Source organism: Adiantum capillus-veneris, chromosome 26 (genome assembly GCF_014529385.1).
Source record: "Adiantum capillus-veneris isolate H3 chromosome 26, ASM1452938v2, whole genome shotgun sequence".
NCBI lineage: Eukaryota > Viridiplantae > Streptophyta > Polypodiopsida > Polypodiales > Pteridaceae > Adiantum > Adiantum capillus-veneris.
The window spans coordinates 138,943,809-138,963,922 of NC_140956.1; the positions used below are offsets into that span (position 1 = coordinate 138,943,809).

Here is a 20,114-nt window from a genome sequence, read left to right on the forward strand (position 1 = left end):
TTCTTGCGACGTACTATACGCCGAAGAGCAATCCGAGACTGCTTATATATGATGATCCCAAGTGTAACCTCTTTCTGGACCTGGGTTCTCATCTCTCTGCATTCCTCGTCATACCAACTATTTTGAGGCATGTTCCCAGATCCTCTCTTCTGATCAGGTTGAGTATGTGGGTATGCCTCTTGTGCTGCTCCACGTAGTATCTCTGTTAACTGAGAAGTAATCTCCTCTACAGTATATACTGGCTCGGCTGCCCACATCCTATTATAGATCTTTTCCACATAGACTGAATCAATCTCTGGCGTGAAAGTATATCTTGTGTGTGTCTTCTTCCTTTGTACTTGAGAGGCATTGTATTGGAAGGAGATTGATAAGGTCACGAGAGCATGATCCACTGCAATCCCAACCGGTCTGGGTCCCACCTTAAAGTCCTCGATACTAGAAATAAATGTAAGGTGCAACGGAATGAATGTTGTATTTTCTCAAGATTAGTGATCTTTATTGCTCAAGGTTCCTTTTAGTTCTTAGGGAAAGAGAGAGCTTTCCGTCTTGTAGAGTGTTGTAGTCACGAACAAAGTGAGTGGATATTGTGCGTGCAAGTGAATGAGACTGAGAGAAGGAGAGAGAAGAAATACGACACCGAGAGGTTGTAAAACGCTCCTCTGAAGGCCCCACTCTCGTCGGCGAGAGTGGTCTAACTTTGATTGCACAAAGGTGTACAATGCTTATGCAATGGACTGATGCAATGGGACTACGCCGATGACGACGACGGTGATGACGACGACTCGATGGCTGAAATCTGAGGTCTTCTAATCGCTGATTTCGGGGACTGTTTCGGTGGTTGAAAGTGACTGTTTTGGCTGCGTTTTTATGGCTAAAGTTGGGGGAGCAATCTGCAACCTTCTTGGCGGAAATCTGCTACTGTGTCATGGCTGAAACTGCGTTCTCTTCGAGGCTGAAATCTGCTGATCAAAAACGCTGAGAGGCTGAAAACAAAATGCTGAGATCTGCTCTGTTGGGCTGGCGTTTTTGTGAGAAAAACGCTGGCTGATTTGGTGGCGTTTTTGACTGATGTCGCGAGGAGTCTACTGAGGATGGAATCGTTGATGATCTGCTAGATTGGGCTGGCGTTTTTGACTGAAAACGCTGAGGTATGCTGAAGATGCTAGCATTAGTAAAAGCTGAAAACGCTGAGGTAGTCAGGAGGGAAACGCTATGCTTGATGCCTTCTGATGATGCTACATGTTGGGGGGAAACCGCCAAGAAAGGGGAACTTCTATGGCGATGGCTGATTCTGGACAAAACGCCAAGAGGAAGTGGGAGGTATGGCGATGGAGGGTCATGAGGGGGGGGTACTGCTGAGAAGTTGCTTGTTGAGCGGGAAGCTCCTGCTGCCTCTTCTGCCAGAAAGTGCTAACTTGGGTTTGCTTATATATTAACCTAGCAAAATTGCAATTGCCCTACCTACTTTTGTTGGAAAGTCACTTAAAAATAATAAGTGAAAATAACCAATAAATAGGAAAATAGGCTAAATGCACTGGAAAATTCTTCTAACTGATGCTAATGGATTCTGATGGGAATTCCGATGATCATGCTGTGTGCAACCGGAGGATATGCATCTAAGCTAAGTGACTGGGCATGCACGGTCTACGAATAGACTCACAAAAGTGCCAGATCACTGCTAATATAAACTGATTGAACTGACGGGAACCCTGCTATGGTGTAGCTTGTCTACGGACACATAGGGTTGGGATGTGTCACGTGACATCCCCTCCTTTTTAAAGTGAGGTACTGGTACCAAACTGTATGGCGTCGAGGGAGATAGCCAATAGCATCCGGAATCTTGGAAGGGACTCTTCGCCGGCCCACTCTAATGTGTGGGTCATGCGGTACTTGAACTTCATAAAGGTCTGCAACGCTTGCTTCTTTGGGCCACGCTGAAAGCGACACAAAGTCTTCTGTGGCTCCTTCGATGCTTCAACTTCGTCTAGAGTCATGCTTCTTTCTTCTTTAAGAATCTCCATGGCTGAAAATTCCTGAAACCATTTCCAACACAAAACCATGAACATACCCATTCCATGTAAAGTGAGTGGAAAAAATCTCGTCTTCGCTAAAGCTTGTGTATGCAATGTAGATGAACATAAAAACGGAGTGACAACCCGTTTATCAAACACATGCAAACAATGAGATCGAATCTTTTCTATATGATCGAAATCAAGCAATTGTGGCAAATCACAATGGAAATGCCCATGCTTGGTGCTCATACTATCATGTGATCTTTCCGAAATTGTGTCATGCCAAGAAAGAGACATGGAATGTGACTTCCTGACATACAAACTTTTCAACTTTTCATGAACAATCCGCATACATTCGTGTGCATCCATGATAGAAACGTGCTCAACATACAATATGTCATGCCTAGGAAAAGAGATCACATAACGATGTTGACTAAAATACAGGAAACCTTCACGAATGAAACACTCGAACAATGCGTGCCTATCAATCATGCGAACACACAATACTTCTTGTGATGGTTCCTTGGACCAAGGCTCGAGAGCCAAGATCGCTTCTTCGGGATCTATAAAATCGTCTTGTGGGGGATCTATGGACCTCGACTCGAAAGCCAAGATCGATTCTTGGTGATTGATCGAATCTACAACGAGGTTAGCTTCGCTAGAAAAAGCATCAACTAACACATCATCCTTGTGAACAATCACATCATCTTCATGCAACTCATCATGCTTGTCATTGTCATCCAAATCATTATGCAAATCATGGTCAATCAAATCATCATGCTTCTCATAATCATGCAAATTCTGTGTGTCATGCTATGGAGAAAAAGAGACTGAGAGAGTCTCCGTATCTCAAATCCTTTCAACCTTGTCCTGCATATTAGCAATGAGAGATGGACAAGGAGCAATGTCCTTTCCATGAATGACAATAGGAGAATCACTTTTGGCATTGAGAGTTATAGTGTTAGTCAGAAAATCCATGAGGGTGTCATTATCACGAAACCATCGAATGCCCAAAATCATATGAGAGGAGAAACAACAAATCTTCTAGTGAAGGCAGTCTGTTTAATTGCAAATAACACATCAAGGCATTCCTCGGTGATGAGAGCGTCCATACCAGGACGAAAGCCAGAGACCTCGATAGGAGATCTCGGACTAACTTCGAGGCGGGCTCTCTCAACAAGAGAGGAACTGATCACATCATGCATACTACCTGGGTCAAACAATATGACAAAACGGTGCCCCGACATACGACCATAACATTTAATGAGAGAATCATCAATGGGAGGGTCCTGAGAAACTGTGGGCACAATCGTGTTATCATTCATTGCATTGACAGATGTAGTGTTCTTTTTATGTGACCCTTAATGTGACAATGAAAACAACGACCTTCCTTAGAATACGTGCTTGTTCTTCCGAAGTGATGTAACCTCCTACAATTCCTTGTGCTACCTTTTCATTTGGAGTAAGCTTAGGTTTAGCAGTTGTGTTAGCCTTACCCTTAGATTCATTGGAAGAATTCTTTGATGAGATACTGTTAGAAGATTGGTGAGAAGAGTTATCATTCTTACCATTCTTACCGTTCTGCGAGTTCTGAGAGGTACTTGTGGAAGTCTTGTTCTCCTTAGGCTTTCCCTTGTTGTGCTTCCTCTCCTGTGCGAGAGCAATCGCTACCGCCTTGTTGAGATCGATTGGATCGAATACCTCGACATCGTACTTGATATACTCGTACAATCCAAAGAGAAAAGCCTCTTTGCGCTCTTCATCCGACATGCGTAATTGAGGGCCTAGCTGCAAAACATGATTAGAGAAACACATAACCCGCATACCATTTTGCTTGAGAGCTCGCCAATCGTCCTTCAATCGTTCAAGGTACTGAGGTGGCATAAACCGCGCCTTGAGCTTGTCTTGGAAATCAGCCCAACTAAAAGAGGGGTGTGAAATCGCCGACTGCCTCTATGTGCGCGGCTAGCTGTGCCTCTTGCCATGCGTGGTACCAATTAATGGCATCACCGGCAAGGTATATAGCTGCCGTCAAAACTTAGCTATTGCTTGTCTTCTTAGTTGTTGCAAAATAAGCATTAAATTGATGCAACCAAGAATGAATAACTGTAGCATCCATCTTACCGTCATACTTACTGAAAATCAACTTTTCTGTGACTGGATGGTTGGAATCCGCGTCGTGGCTTGCGCCACCTGACGAACTTCCACGATCTTTGGGTGGTTCCGTCTTCGAGGCTAGGACTTGGGCAATCAATTCTTGAGTGCGTAGCTCTCGTCGAGCTTCACGCTCGGCCTCCAAAGCCAATCTACGAGCTTCACGCTCGGTCTCCAAAGCCAATCTACGAGCGGCACAATTGGCCTCCAATGCAGCGTTTCTTGCTGCCGCTTCTTTCTTCCTTAGTTCTTTTCTTTCTTTTCTTGCGTCGCACTCGCGTTCTAAAGCAAGGCGCTTGTCTTCTTGTCTATCCATCATGGCCATCATCTACTTCATCATTGCCTCCATAGGGTCTGGTGGTGTAGATGGCGAAGGGGGAGGGTTGGAAAAATCTCCTGGTGGGGAGAATCCTTCGTCGCCTCTCTCATGCTCATCACCTGAATGCGAAGTATCCATGCCGCTTCGGGTGACGACCATGCGCTATGATCTTGGGGTCTTAAGCTCACGAGGAACTTGGGTTGTTGAGGGTCTTGAGGTTCTTGAGGTCCTTGATTCGTGAGAATCTTGGGTTCTTGAGGTTCTTGTGGGTCTTGGGTTCTTGGGGTTCTTGAGGTTTTCTTTCACTTGCAAATCGCGTTGAGAAGGATCTTCTCTTCACCCGAGTTCTACTCTTTTCTGCGGGCGCACCCCTTGGCGGCCTTGCGCTCACACCAAGGTTGCTTTTCTCACCTCACGTCGATTGGCCGGCCGCTAAGTGCACGGTCCGCTCTCAATGAGTGAAAAGAGAAACAAGGGGAGGCTGGACAAGCCCTTCTTTCTTGGGATTCCAGTCACTCTTCAACAAAACACGATTAGGAATCGCCACGCCCAAGTAAACTTGGATTCGTGCGATCGCAACAAGCAAAAAAAAAATTATTGTGGTTCTTTCCTTGAGTAATGCAAAACACTTCCAAAACTCTGATACCTATGTAAGGTGCAGCGGAATGAATGTTGTATTTTCTCAAGATTAGTGATCTTTATTGCTCAAGGTTCCTTTTAGTTCTTAGAGAAAGAGAGAGCTTTCCGTCTTGTAGAGTGCTGTGGTCACGAACAAAGTGAGTGGATATTGTGCGTGCAAGTGAATGAGACTGAGAGAAGGAGAGAGAAGAAATACGACACAGAGAGGTTGTAAAACCCTCCTTGGAAGGCCCCACTCTCGTCGGCGAGAGTGGTCTAACTTTGATTGCACAAAGGTGTACAATGCGTATGCAATGGACTGATGCAATGGGACTATGCCGATGACGACGACGGTGATGACGACGACTCGATGGTTGAAATCTGAGGTCTTCTAATCGCTGATTTCGGGGACTGTTTCGGTGGCTGAAAATGACTGTTTTGGCTGCGTTTTTATGGCTAAAGTTGGGGGAGCAATCTGCAACCTTCTTGGCGGAAATCTGCTATTGTGTCATGGCTGAAAACTGCGTTCTCTTCGAGGCTGAAATCTGCTGATCAAAAACGCTGAGAGGCTGAAAACAAAACGCTGAGATCTGCTCTGTTGGGCTGGCGTTTTTGTGAGAAAAACGCTGGCTAATTTGGTGGTGTTTTTGACTGGTGTCGCGAGGGGTCTGCTGAGGATGGAATCGCTGATGATCTGCTAGATTGGGCTGGCGTTTTTGACTGAAAAGTTAAAACGCTGAGGTATGCTGAAGATGCTAGCGTTAGTAAAAGCTGAAAACGTTGAGGTAGTCAAGAGGGAAACGCTATGCTTGATGCCTTCTGATGATGCTACATGTTGGGGGAAAACCGCCAAGAAAGGGAAACTTCTATGGCGATGGCTGATTCTGGACAAAACGCCAAGAGGAAGTGGGAGGTATGGCGATGGAGGGTCATGAGGGGGGGGTACTGCTGAGAAGTTGCCTGTTGAGCGGGAAGCTCCTGCTGCCTCTTCTGCCAGAAAGTGCTAACTTGGGTTTGCTTATATATTAACCTAGCAAAATTGCAATTGCCCTACCTACTTTTGTTGGAAAGTCACTTATATCAATAAGCACATCATCTGACACAGCCATTTTGATATAAGCAATAGCCTTTTTGTTTAGCTTTGCCCAATCTGCATCTGACAAGTTTTCAAGTTTTGCTGCGAGCAATGCATCTTCGTAATCTTTAAGGAATAGAATGCCTTGCATTCTTTCCTTCCACAAATCAAAGCAAGTGCCATCAAATCTTTTGATTTCCATCAAAGACTTTGACTCACTGCTACTTGTAGATGCATTGGAAGCCATTTCGATGCAAAATAGACCAAAAATTCACTGCTGTAATTTTATAACAGCAAGCTGCAAGTTGCAATTTTAGCCTCTTACAGGCTCAGAGAACACTATAGAAGTGCAAGGAAACGTAACACTGGGTTACAAACACTTTATCCAAAGTGTACAGCAGTAAAAGAGATAAACTTCAGTAGTAAATACTGAAATTTCAGCACATACATGAAGCATACTTCCTGTGCATGAATGCTCCCACTTCAACAAAAAAACGAAAGTGCATTTGCAACAACCTCAAACCTGCAACTGAGGTAAAAGCTGCTGCAAAATGTATTTTCAGCAATACATAGACTCAATGGGAAGCATCCACAAGTAAATACATGTGTTTATTATCACATAAACCTCCTGTATATGTGAGAGGGGTCTCAAACTCTGCTCAATTGTACCACAAATTGCAATACATGACACAAAATGTCCAGAATTGCATCACATTTGCAAAAGCCCCAAAAGTTACTGCACAATTTGCTTAAAATTCTGAAAAATCAGTAAAAGCCCTCAATTTCTCAACTCGAATCCCCGAGAATTTCTCCTGTAATTACACTTGTAGGCGTAGACTTGAATAATCTTGCACTAATGTACAAAACCCCCGAATTTAAAGTGACAATTTGCTGAAATTTACTGAAATTTCAGCAAATAGGGCAAAATCCCCAATTCTCCGGGTGGAATTGGTGTTGCCCAAAGTGTCCCAAATGTACCTGTAACACTTGTGCTTGCTGTAATTAACAGAAAAAACCTGTTTTTGAAGAGAAACAGCCCGAAATGACCTGTTTTCAACCTGTTTTCAGCATATAAGCACTTGTGGACTGAGGTATTGTCTTCCCTGAGTCCGGGGAGGAGAGAGAAAACACCTGCGCTTGCTCTTTTTAGAGAGAGAAAACTGCGCAGGAGAGAGAAAATGAAGATTTCTCGCAAGGGAATGCGCGCGGAAGTAGGAAACTTGGCTCTAATACCAGTTTGAAGTGATAAGAGGGGCTAGCGATGGGTGTAGAAGATCACACGAGCAGAGAGAGAGAGAGAGAGAGAGAGAGAGTGCGAGGGCTGTTGCAGAGAGAGGGAGAAAACGTACGATTTCTTCTTGTGTTTCTTGGGCACGCAACTAAAAGCCCTATGTATTATTATTATGTAAGGGTACAAACTTATGACCATTTAAATGGCCTTTGGGTGTGCACACACCCAAGTATAAAAGAATGAATAAATGAGTAAGAGAGGCTATAAGAGGGCCTTTAGACCCAACACATCTAGCCTATATGATCCATTACAATTCCACGCCGCTATTCGGAGCGTCGCCCCATAGGTCTCACACCGTCATGATGAGCGCTTTTCCAGAACCACTACTTTCCCTTCTCTATAAAAGGCGTTTTTCCCCTTTTCTCTTGCTGCCCTGATCTCTAGCATCAACTCTTGCATGTGCGCCACTTGTGCCAATGTAAGGCAGTGTTACCAGGGAACGGACATTTCGGGCCTTGGAACGCCGGAACGGCGTTCTGGCAGGCCGGGATTTTCTGGAACGCGTCGGAACGGAACAGCGTTCCGGCTGGAAACTGTCACCGGAACGGGACGACCGGAACGGGCTGGAACGGACCGGAACGGCCGGAACGTCCCCAACGGCCATAAACGGCAGTTTTTGAAATTGAAAAAAATGACTGTTAGGCAGCCAACGGCCATTTTCAGCAGTCAAAAAAGTATATAATGCCCCCCTCCTCCCCCATTCTTCACACACTCATCAAGCCTCAAGGCCCATTCTCCCTTGCTTGAGCCTTGCTCTCAACTCTCAAGCCAAGCTCATTCTCCCTAGCTTGCTCTCAACTCTCAAGCCATAGTGTGGCGCCGCGGCATGCCTCAAGGCTCAAGCTCTCAATCTCTCTCTCTCTTGGGCTAACTTCTAAGTTCTAACCCTCAACTTTCAAGGCTCAAGGCTCAAGCTCTCACGGAATCAAGCGGCAAGCCTCTCTCTCTCAATCCCTCTCTCTCTCTCTCAAAGTTCAAGATCAAGCTCTCTCTTCACGGATAATCCATCATCCATGGCCTCATCTTCTCGTTCAACCCCCTCCGTTCATGCGGGCAACACTCAAAAGGCAAAGGAATGGTCGTGGTGGGATGAAGTGACCTCGGAGGGCACCTTGTCGGCGGCGGGAGGTTCTCGTGCATGGGGATGCAAGCTATGCTCTTACACGCGGAAAGGGGGGCATGACAAAGTGAGGGCACACTTTCTTCGAGTGCCGGGACATGAGGTGAAATTTTGTGCCAACGTAACCATCGAGAAGAGGAAGGAGCTCGAGGAAAAGGATCGGCAATTCAACCATAAAGCCAAGCCGGCACGCAAAGGTATTGATCCAAAGACCCTTATTTTCCCTTCTTCCTCTCTACCCGGTGTAGGTGTTGGTGCATCTTCAAAAGGTCCAATTCGTCGCCAAAAGACCCTTACCACCTCTTGGGACCCAAAGAAGAAAGAAGAGGTGGATGCGGCCGTGGCCCGATTCTTCTATCACGACCATATCCCATTTGTCGCAGCGAGGTATGTACATTGTTTTATGATTCATCAATCTTCTCTCTCATTTCTTCCGTTATCGTCATTTCCACTTTTTTGATACTAACCTCTTCTATGTTTGATCGAAATAGGTCGGAGTATTGAAAAGTCATGGTGCAACAGATAGGAGAGTATGGCACCGGCTATGTGCCGCCATCTTCAGAGGCTCTCCGAACCACCTTGCTCGATCGAGAGAAGGCTATCGTGGAGCAAGCAACCCTCAACATTCAGTGTCTTTGGGCAAAACATGGCGTTTCCCTCATTGCTGACGGGTGGAGCGATACAAGGAAGAGATATATCCATGGTCTCGTCGCATACTCCAGTGGAGAGATGTACTTTGTGCACTCTCATGATGCCACTGAGAGTGGCAAGTCCGCCGATGTCCTCTCTGCAGAGTGGACAGCGGCCATAGAAACCATCAGTGAGCAACACGTGGTGGCCTTTGTCACAGATGGGGAGGCATCAAACAGGGCAGCAGCAGCTATCATAGAGGGCCACTATCCGCATGTGACAGTGTGTTTTTGCATGGCACACTGCTTGAACAACCTTCTGAAAGACATCGGCAAGCTAGACTGGATTGCTCCAGTCATTGCTGATGCAGTGAAGATGGTTACTTTCATCAACAATCACAACTTGGTTCGGAGTGAGTACCTCAAGAGGTCGGGCGGCAAAGTGCTTCTAAAGTATTCAGATACCCGCTTCGCATTCAACTTTCTTCTTGTACGCAAGCTGTCTGAATGTCAAAATGCGGTCCGACAGGTCTTCATCATTGATGAGTTCACCACCTCCCCCTATGCAAAGACAGTTGCAGGGATTTTGTGCAAGGATAAGGCAGAGGATCTTGAGTTCTGGAAGGAGCTCAAGAGTCTAGATGCACAGGTAAAACCGGTGGTTCATTTGCTTCGAGTTCTGGATGGCATGGATCCTTGCATTGGCAAGATTTATGAGGCAATGGACCGCATGATTGAGCAGCTTGCACAGCTTGAGCCGAACGCAGAGCGATATGAGGAGATCCATGCGCTTTGCAGCTCGAGGTGGAATTCATATGCCTCTCCTTTACACAGGGCAGCGTACATGGTGGATCCAGAGTTCCAAGGTGGAGGGCAAGAGACAAATAGGGAAGTCATGAACCAATTTACAGAGATCTTAAACAAGATGGTTCTAGACAGAGATGGGCGACGCATTGTCAGAGATCAGCTGAGACAGTACAGAGAGATGCGAGGGTCATTTGGCAGTCCAGATGCTCAGATTGATCGCAGGAAAATAGGTTCAGTGCTTTGGTGGGAGGACTATGGCTATGATGGCCCTGAGCTTCAGAGATTGGCGATCCGTATTCTCAGCCAGTCAGTTAGTACCTCATGCTTGGAGCAATTGTGGAGTACCTTTAGCCACATTGCTTCCAAGAAGAGGAATCGGCTTGGAGTGGAGAAGGCTAATGATCTTGTCTTCGTCAGCGCAAATTTGAAAATGCTTTGCAAGAGTACAGACAAACAGACAGATCCTTTTACACAGTGGGAGATGGAGCAAGAGGCTTCTCAGGCGGGTGGAGATGCACATCCACCAACACCAGGTACTTCATCTGTGGCTGAGATCGAGCCGGACCTAGACCTCGATGATGAGGAATGGGAGGATGTGCATGATTTACAGCCGGCTACTACGGATTGGGAGGCCTCTCAGGCTAGTGGCTCTTGAGTCTTGAGTCTTTGCCATTTATCCACCTTTTTGTATGGCTGCTTGAGCCTTGCCCTCTTTGCCATTTGTAGCTACTAGCATCTTTATGGTATTTGTCACCTTCAGTCTTTTGGTATTGTGGTCACTGAAGTCTGGTTTGAACTTTGCCCCCCTTTGGTTTTTTTGTAGCACCTTGGCCGCTGGCGGCCCTTGAGGCTTGTTACTATGTTAGCCATAATTAATTCCAAAGTGTTATCTCTGACTACTACTCTTGCAATTATTTGAGAGCATTGTGTATGTACTATGGGCATTGTGTTTGCTCATTGTTGTTCATCTGGCTATGTACTCTGGGCGCCTCACATCTCAATCAAGTCATAATAAGGTTAAATGGTCTTCGAATCGTGTTTTTTGTGGGTATTAGAGTCAAAGGACTCTAATACTACTTGTATTCAAACACATAACGCTAAAAAAAAAAAAATTTGGGTGTTTTTTTAGCCTGCCGTTCCGCGCCGTTCCCGTTCCGAGCCCATTCCCGTTCCCCCGTTCCGCAGGGAGGCCCGTCGCCGTTCCCGTTCCGCGTTCCGGGTAACTATGATGTAAGGTCATCTCCCAGGAAAATACCGGTTTTCTTAAGAGTTGGCCTCTTCTTTAGAAATTCTTTCCTTATTTCTATATTCGGGAAGCGGAGAATAAGTGCCCTATCCTTTACGTTTCCCTTCTCATCGATTCCTTTCTTGCCCACTCTCCATGCACTTGTGTGAGTAGGCTCTGTGATGCCCATGCGTTGAAGCAGTTCCTTCACTTCTTCATCTTCATTCTCTTTGTCTTTGACTCCTGTGACCCGCACATGCAGAGCCCGATTCTTCCTTTTCTGCTCTTCCTCAATGGTCATATTAATAATGGTGGAGGTAGGTGTGGTCTCGGGCATCTGGGCCTTCCCTTTCTTCGCATCCTCAATCCATTTCTCTGCTTCATCAACCTTTTCTTGTGTCTTAAAAAGACGTTCCGCCCATGAAGATGCCGTTTTCGATTTCTGTTCATCTCCTTCCCATAGAGCTTTCATATGATCCTTCATGTCCTCGAGCTCCTTCAGCACCGAAGGTTGGTAGTCTCCCTTCTCTTTAGTTGCAGATTTGCAAGCCGCAAGTTCTCCTTTTAGCTCCTCGATTATTGCATCTTTTTCCCCCATGTGTTTTTCCATATTTGTTCTCCATGCTTCAAAACTTGCTACTGCCTCATCGAGTTTCTTTTGCAAAACGCATTCTGTTACATTTACTTCGGCCTTGATTAGGTTTCGTAATTCCATTTTCAAGATCTGAATTTCCTCATTCTGTATCCCCCGGATCTCTCTCCTTAGTTCTCTCATCATGTCTCCATACATGGAGTTCCTGTAGCTCTCAGCGCTCGCGTGCATTTCCTTCCTAATGTCATCCCTCGTATAGTTTAGCTCTAATTTGAGCATCACCTGGACCTTCTCCATCATTAGCTCGTCATGTATCTTGGAGGTTTTCCCAACTCGTAAGGATCCTGGTGATAGTACAGTATCTCTGTTTCTCCGTTTAAATGTAGCTGTTGTTTTTTTTGGGGTGGTGTAGCTATCTACACCCGGCCCTTCCCCTTCGGTAGGCGGATCCATCGAACCCGAGCCACAAATGTGGGGTAGGGTACTAGGGTACTAGGGTGAGGGATTGAGAATAGGGCAAAACTTAAAGAGTTTAACTTAAAAGCTTAAAAGTCTTTAAACTTTAACGTAGGAGGTATGAGGACTTTCTACGCGTAGAAAGTCTTTCTACGTGTAGAGGAGCTTGCAGAGCGATTCACGCTCCCTGCCCAACCTCGTGCCCTCTGCCCTAGCCTTGCGTGCCTTGGCTCTTGCCCTACGTTGCCGTTGCTATCCGGGCCTCATCAGCCCTACGAGCCTCACTGCTTGCACGCTGCTTGCCCTACATGCTTCACTCCTTGCGTGCGCAGCCACCTAGGTAAGCTGAGAACACCAGCCCGTCTCTTCTGTTGCTCGCGACCTACGTCCTTGTCGGAGAGAGAGAGAGAGAGAGAGAGAGAGAGAGAGAGAGAGAGAGAGAGAGACGACCTGAAGAGGCTTGCTATCTCATGTGCATTTGTGGGCGCAGAGACCGTTCGCGCGTAGGAGAGGTCAAGTCGCGCGTAGCGCGTTGCTCAGTTCACGCGTAGGAGAGCTCAGGTCGCGCGTAGGAGAGCTCGCGCGTAGGAGAGCTCAGGTTGAGAGAGAGAGAGAGAGAGAGAGAGAGAGAGAGAGAGAGAGAGAGAGAGAGAGCTTTAATTTTAAGCTTGCTTTATTTGCCAAGCAATGGCTTGAGAGAGAAAATAGCTTTATTTTTGAAAGCTTTTTAATGGGCAGCTTTTGGGGCTCTGCTTTTGGCATCCCTTGTAAAACTTATAAATTAGTGGCTTGGGCTCCAACTTCTCAGAGCATCTGGAGGCAGAGTCTGAGAGTGAGACCCTCCCACTCCGGTGTACTTTGTGTACTTTTGGCAATGCTTTTTGAACCAGAAGCTTTTGAGTTTGAAGGCTTTTCATGTAAACTGCTTTTCAAGCCAAGGGCCTTTAAATATCAGGTTAGGGCTCATTCTCTAGCATGCTTCCTGGAGAAGATGCAGAGTCTGGAGTACCGGCTTGTATTGTGTTGATGCAATCTAAAGAAATACCGAAAGGGGCGCCAAGGTTTAGGGCCAATACTCTCTGGGATGGAATTCCGTCACTCCGTGTCGCGTGTCGCCTCTCTCTCACTTCAATTGTTAATGAAGTGCTAAAAGTCTCTTCAGTCTGTTCTTTTCTATAGGCACATGGTGCCCATCTTGTGACAGTGGTATCAGAGCATCAAGCGTGTGCTTTCCAAAAAGTATACCGGTCCTACAAAAGAGCAAACTGATTGTCCCTCCGAATGACCCTCGGAAAAAAAAATTGAGCTAACTTGAGTTGTTTTGCAGACATGCTGTAATCGCTGACGATTACTCTCTTTCAAGAAGGGGAGATGTCACAAACTACTGACGTGTCAAAAGCCTAAAGAAGAGTAATCGCTGACGATTACTCTCTTTCAAGAAGGGGAGATGTCACAAACTACTGACGTGTCAAAAGCCTAAAGAATGGAGCCAACTGATAGATGCCGGCCAAGGGGCCTAAACCCTAAGAAGAGCAAGTAACAGAAGAAGTCCTACCAACTTATGGGGACCCCGTCCGATGGGACCCCAAGTGACATAAAGATTAAAATAAAGTAGGACCTGCAGCAGATGACGTGGCAGTTTCCGAATATTGCGCTGACATGATGACGTGGCAGGCTATACGAATTTCCGCGTTTTGCGCTGCCTAATGACGTGGCAACTGTACGGATTTCCGTAAATTACACTGGCAGCTTTTGGCATTGCTTTTTGGACTAGAAGCTTTTGAGTTTGAAGGCTTTTCATGTAAACTGCTTTTCAGGCCAAGGGCCTTTAAATATGAGGTTAGGGCTCATTCTCTGGCATGCTTCCTGGAGAAGGTGCAGACTGGAGTACCGGTTTGTACTGTGTTGATGCAATATAAAGAAATACTGAAAGGGGCGCCAAGGTTTGGGGCCAATACTCTCTGGGGTGGAATTCCGCCACTCCGTGTCGCGTGTCATCTCTCTCTCTCAGTTCAATTGTTAACGAAGTGCTAAAAGTCTGTTCAGTCTGTTCTTTTCTATTGGCACGTGGTGCCCGTCTTGTGACAGAATTCTGTCGTGTCGTGGTAGAATCTTGACTTGGAGTGTCCAAGTCTGTTACATACTCTCTCCTTCTCTCCCTCCCACACGTACACGATACACCGCACCACGCACGGATGCATCCGTGCACACACACTCTTCAGAGAGGAGGGATACAAGGCATATCACTGGCAGAGATACACTAGGTGACCGAGCAACAAAGGTGGGGTAATCCAGGAGGCCCAAGATGTCAGGTGCAGCGGAAGTGTTTATGGATTTAGCTCGCATCTAGTACTCCGCACAAACACAAGGGACACTTTACTTCTCTTGAAAGATTGAATTGAATTGATAGAAAGAGAGAGACAAGAGAGAGAAAAAGAGATGACACAGGGATGTCGGGTCCCAACCCTCAAGGGCCCCCTTGCTCTGTTGCCAAAGCAAGTACTTTCTTTATGCACAAATGCTCATCAATGATTGATTGCTTAGATGTTGATGCTAATGGGTATTGATGTTGGGTACTGATGCTACTGATGTGGGTACTACTTGTTCTTCGTCGAAGTCGATGATGACAGCGGTGAATGCGATGATGGGTCTATCTATGGCTGAATGCCAAATTGCTAGCGAAGTCGATGGTTAGGGGTCTGCAACCACGATAAGGCTAGGGCTGGAATCTGTAGATGCTCCAAAGCTGAAAACGCTGTTGTCTTGGGCTCAAAACGCTGGCTTCCTTGTGCTACAAACGCTGGTCATGGGAGGCTGAAAACGCTGAGGAAACCCTGAGGGAAAGGCTGGGTTGCTCCTCCTCTACTTCCTTGCTCTACAAGCACTGCCCCCAGGCTGCCTATGTACCCACCAAAGGCTGGGTCAAGCAGGGTCTAATTCAGCCCACGATTCCATTAAATTGCCAAAAGTCACTTATTAGGAGGTGGTGTCTAATTCAGCCCACGATTCCATTAAATTGCCAAAAGTCACTTATTAGTAAAGTGTCCACATAAGAGATGGTTCACATGGTCAAAAGCCTATATGCTGAAAATGTTGTCCTGTGTAAGAGAGGGTATGCAAGTGCGACCGGCTTGGACATGCACGTCTTGCTAGAGGCTCACAAAGATGCCAGGCTCAGTCCTAAGCTATTGAATCATGCTAGACTATGGCAGAACATGTCCACGTACCGCAAGTGAAGTGCGTCCGGCACAACTGCCGAACTTCTATCGATACTTCTGATGCTAGCTACTTTTGATACATGTGGATGCATAGCCAATGAAGATTCCTCCAAACGGGTGGATACTGCGGATGAAGATTTGGTACAATGTCAACACCTACCATACGAGTTATCAAGTAGCCTTACTATCGGAAAATACCAGCCTTCCTGCTGACTCTGCCTTGCGAGCAAGTACTTCCACTCGAATAGTCTTGTCATGAAAACATTGCGGGTGAAGCTAAAAGGTAAGGGTGCTCGGAGGTAATTCCAAGGGTTTCTTGTCGACGGAAGTGGATGCACGCTACATGCGAATGTGAATCCAAAAGAGATTAGGAACCCTGTCTCCAACTCTTTCCTAGGGGCAAGTAGATCCTGGTACTCAAGATCTGTGTTCTCGTGTATCCGATGTTGATCTTCCTTTAAAGACATGGCAATGAAGATGGGATCTGGTAAGTCCATGGTCGGGACTTGAAGATTCTTTCAAGAAAAAAAAATGGGAGAGGTTATTTGGGTTCTTGATGGTTCTACTTGGGTTCTTTAGGTTCTTCCTTTGAGTTCGCAAAGCCGAAGTGTAACAAACTGCTGATGTGTCAAAGCCTAAAGAATGGAGCCAACTTACAAATGCCGGCCGAGGGGCCTAAACCCTAAGAAGAACAAGTAACAGAAGAAGAAGTCCTACCAACTTATGGAGACCCCATCCGATGGGGCCCCAAGTGACATAAAGGATTAAAATAAAGCAGGACCCACACACACACAAGAAATTGCGAAGATGGCTAATGACGTAGCAGATTTTCAAAAATCACGCTGACTGATGACGTGGCATGTTGTACGGATTTCCGCGTTTTGCGCTGACTGCTGACATGGCAACTGTACGGAATTCCGGATTTTACGCTGGTAGCTTTTGAGCATTGCTTTTGGACCAGATGCTTTTGAGTTTTAAGGCTTTTCACTGTAAACTGCTTTTGGGGCCTATGGCCTTTAAATATGAGGTTAGGGCTCATTCTCTGGCATGCTTCCTCGTGAAGGTGCATATTCTAGAGTACCGGCTTGTACTGTGTTGATGCAATATAAAGAAATACCGAAAGGGGCGCCAAGGTTTGGGGCCAATACTCTCTGGGTGGAATTCCGCCACTTTGTGTCGCGTGTCGTCTCTCTCTCTCAGCTATGTTTTAATTGAAGTGCTAAAGGTGACAGGTTTGTTCAGTCTGTTCTTTTCTATTGGCACGTGGTGCCCGTCTTGTGACACGAAGTAAGCACAGAGCTCTGCTACCAATGTCAGGTGCAGCGGAAGTGTTTATGGATTTAGCACGGATCTAGTACTCCGCACAAACACAAGGAACACTTTACTTCTCTTGAAAGATTGAAATGAACTGATAGAAAGAGAGAGACAAGAGAGAGAGAGAGAAAGAGAGACGACACAAGGTATTGGGTCCCAACCCTCAAGGGGCCCCTTGCTCTATTGCCAGAGCAAGTACTTTCTTTATTCTTGCACAAATGCTCATACAATGACTAATTGCTGAGATGCTGAAGCTAATGGGTATTGATGCTGGGTACTACTAGTTCTATGTCGAAATCGATGACAACAATGATGATGGCGGCGACGACGACGGCGACGGCGGGTCTACAGTTGAATGCCAAATTGCTAGCGAAGTCGATGGTTAGGGGTCTACAACCACGACAAGGGTAGGGCTGGAATTTGCAGACGCTGCAAAGCTGAAAACGTTGTTGTCTTGGGCTCAAAACGTTGGCTTCCTTGTGCTAGAAACATTGGTCATGGGAGGCTGAAAACGCTGAGAAAGCCTGAAGGAAAGGCTGGCTTCTCCTCCTCTACTTCCTTGCTCTACAAGCGCTGCCCCCGGCTGCCTATGTACCCACCAAAGGCTGGGTCGAGCAGGGCCTAATTCAGCCCACGATTCCATTAAATTGCCAAAAGTCACTTATTAGTTAAGTGTCCACATAAGAGGTGGTTCACGCAGTCAAAAGCCTATATGCTGAAGATGTTGTCCTGTGCAAGAGAGGGTATGCAAGTGCTACCAGCCTGGACATGCACGTCCTGCTAGAGGCTCACAAAGGTGCCAGGCTCAGTCCTAAGCTACTGCATCATGCTAGACTGTGGCAGAACATGTCCACGTACCGCAAGTGAAGTGCGCATGTGACACAGGATGAGGGATGCTCACTTTTTGCCGGAGGAGGTTGCTCATATCTATATTGGCGAGACATGGGAGACGCCCTGTGCAGACTCTCAACATGGAGGACATCGACACGATCATGCATCATCTGATGCGAGCCATCTCCAGATTTTGATACACACATATCCACCATTTTGTATCTGTTCTCTGAGATACACATCCACCTTTCATATACGTACCCCTCGTGCTCTTGATACCCACCTCTTACAGTGCTAGAAATGTTTTTGATTAGTTAGTTTCTTTCTTTTTATCTGGACCTTGTATCATATTCACCATGATGTAACTCTTTGGTCTCATAGGTTATTTTGGCCTTTAGAAGACGTTAATTTCATTTCATTTCTCTCTCTGAAGGAACTTTCTCAAAGCAAAGAACCAAAGGACTAAGTAGTAGCACGATTAAACAAGGAAGGGGTGTTTGGATTAGTGTGATTTTGTATCTTCTTAGTGGTTTATAGTGCACTCATTTTATGTGCCACCATGATATATAGCTAGCACCTACATTGTACTCCTCTTGTTTGTACTTCCAAAGTTCCTAGTTTATACTTCCATTGGGAGGTAGACCCATTGAGCATCCCAACGGTCTCTTGTACACACTATATAGCTCCCTTTTTTACCATATATAATATTAGTTAACTATCTATTTATGAGTGTATATAGTCACACTAATACAAGCATTGTAAATGCACATAAAAAGAGCATGAGAGAGAAACCTGTGACACACTAGTGATTTCGTCTAAGCTGAAGTCACCCGATCCAAAGACACAATCATGTTTGACTACAAAAAACACAAATAGAAGTTATATTCAAGGGCCCCTATGCTCAATCACACTATGCCGTAAACAACTTCAATTGCAATCAGAGACTTTACCAAAGTCAACTTCCCAGGATGCATACAAATCATAGAGGGATTGTATGAATAAGCGTCCACCTTCGCTACTCTCGTTGACATGTAAAAAACATTGGGGCATCCAAGAGCATGCCTCATCCTGAAGGGCTATATCTCTTGCTCTCCATGTTTGACTCTGCATCATGCTTGATCAAACCTCGCACTTCTCAAAACAGCATGCACTTCACAAACAGATGGCATTCCTCACCAAATCTCCAAACACTGGAGTGTTGTCTTTCACAGCTTGTGTGCTTATCCCTCTCATGACATGGATGCCAAATTTTAGGCCCATGGCATGTAGTCGATCAGCTATGGGCTTCAGGCCCTGTCCACCATACGAGGACGGCCAGCGGGCAGGGTCAGGTACAGGCCGGCCCCATTCATCGATATGATCGAATCCAGCAGACAAAACTGATGCACCCGGTTCCAACTTTCGAAACCAGAGAAAGTCCACCACCGCATACTGCACAGACAAGTATCCTTTGAAGCCCATGGTTAGAGCTCTCTCTCTCAAGAAGAAGGGGGGGGGGGGGGGGTCACCTCATAACCAAAAGGCAGGAGCTTCTGAGATACAAGCTCAGCATTGCGGAGGAATTCCTGCTCAGAGATGACCCAAGAGTAGGAATCGTAGGAGTTCCAGCCCCTGGGAGGGGTGCTTGCATGCTTCTGGCTCCTGCACCCACATGTAACACATAAACATAAATAAAAAAGAAAAAACTTTTGTTTTTTATTAAAAGCGAAAATCTTACTTACACTACAACAGTGAGAGGATTGAGGAGAAGAATCAAAAACCCAACGATCACCATGGCCTTGTTGAGACCTTGCATACCGCCAGCTACATAGCTAGGTATTCTGTCTCGGTCATAAGAAGCCAGATTTAGAAACCTTGACGTTACTAATCACCAACCATAAACTTCTTCTGTCAACTTCGTCATGTCTACACCACACAAAACTTGCACGCATCAACACTTCCCCAGGCTAGTTGTAGCTGAAACAAATATTGTGCTAATAATCTTTAGACTAATGGTGGAGACCACTTCCTCGATGGTTATAAGAGAAATAAATAGGGAGAACACATTAAACATCCACACATAACCCTCAAACCATCATGTACCTCTCTTTCTCTCCTCGATCTCACAATCATAGTCATGGTGCAAATGTGATTGGAAGTCCTTATTGTCCACCTAAGAATAAACGCATACACACTTTGAGCACCTCCTTGAGCCTAGCTATTCTATTGTAGCTAAAGAAAGAATAGCAGGGAGTCCTTTTGGGGGCTTGTTAAGGCTCAAGAGTCAAGGATGCCAAGAATACCCATAATCATCATCTTCCAAACCACGGCCTTCTACTATAAGATCGGGGAGAGGGGCAACTACATTGAGTTTATAGAAAGAAAATAGTTTTCTATCCCCTACACCATTTAGAAAGATGATGAAAATCTAATAAGGAATCAAACTCTTTGCATTTGCTACCATGTAGCATGTA

At 45.8% G+C, this 20,114-nt stretch overlaps 1 protein-coding gene across 3 annotated transcripts in view; it reads right to left on the reverse strand.

Annotated features, from left to right (window-relative positions):
• LOC147424273 (Melibiase family protein) overlaps positions 1-19,654 on the reverse strand; it is a 55,061-nt gene extending 35,407 nt beyond the window's left edge. For 2 of the 3 annotated variants that reach the window (XM_086502149.1, XM_086502148.1), the window contains exons 1-5: positions 19,383-19,652; positions 19,170-19,302; positions 18,838-19,092; positions 18,612-18,765; positions 18,454-18,518 (exon numbers count right to left, since the gene is read on the reverse strand). In XM_086502149.1, the coding sequence (XP_086358275.1) occupies positions 18,454-18,518; positions 18,612-18,765; positions 18,838-19,092; positions 19,170-19,302; positions 19,383-19,456 (681 nt within the window). In that variant the 5' untranslated portion in view covers positions 19,457-19,652. Of the gene's footprint in view, positions 1-18,453; positions 18,519-18,611; positions 18,766-18,837; positions 19,093-19,169; positions 19,303-19,382 lie in introns of all 3 variants that reach the window. The other variant, XM_086502147.1, reaches the window with a different exon arrangement.
• Between the last annotated feature and the right edge of the window lie 460 nt (positions 19,655-20,114).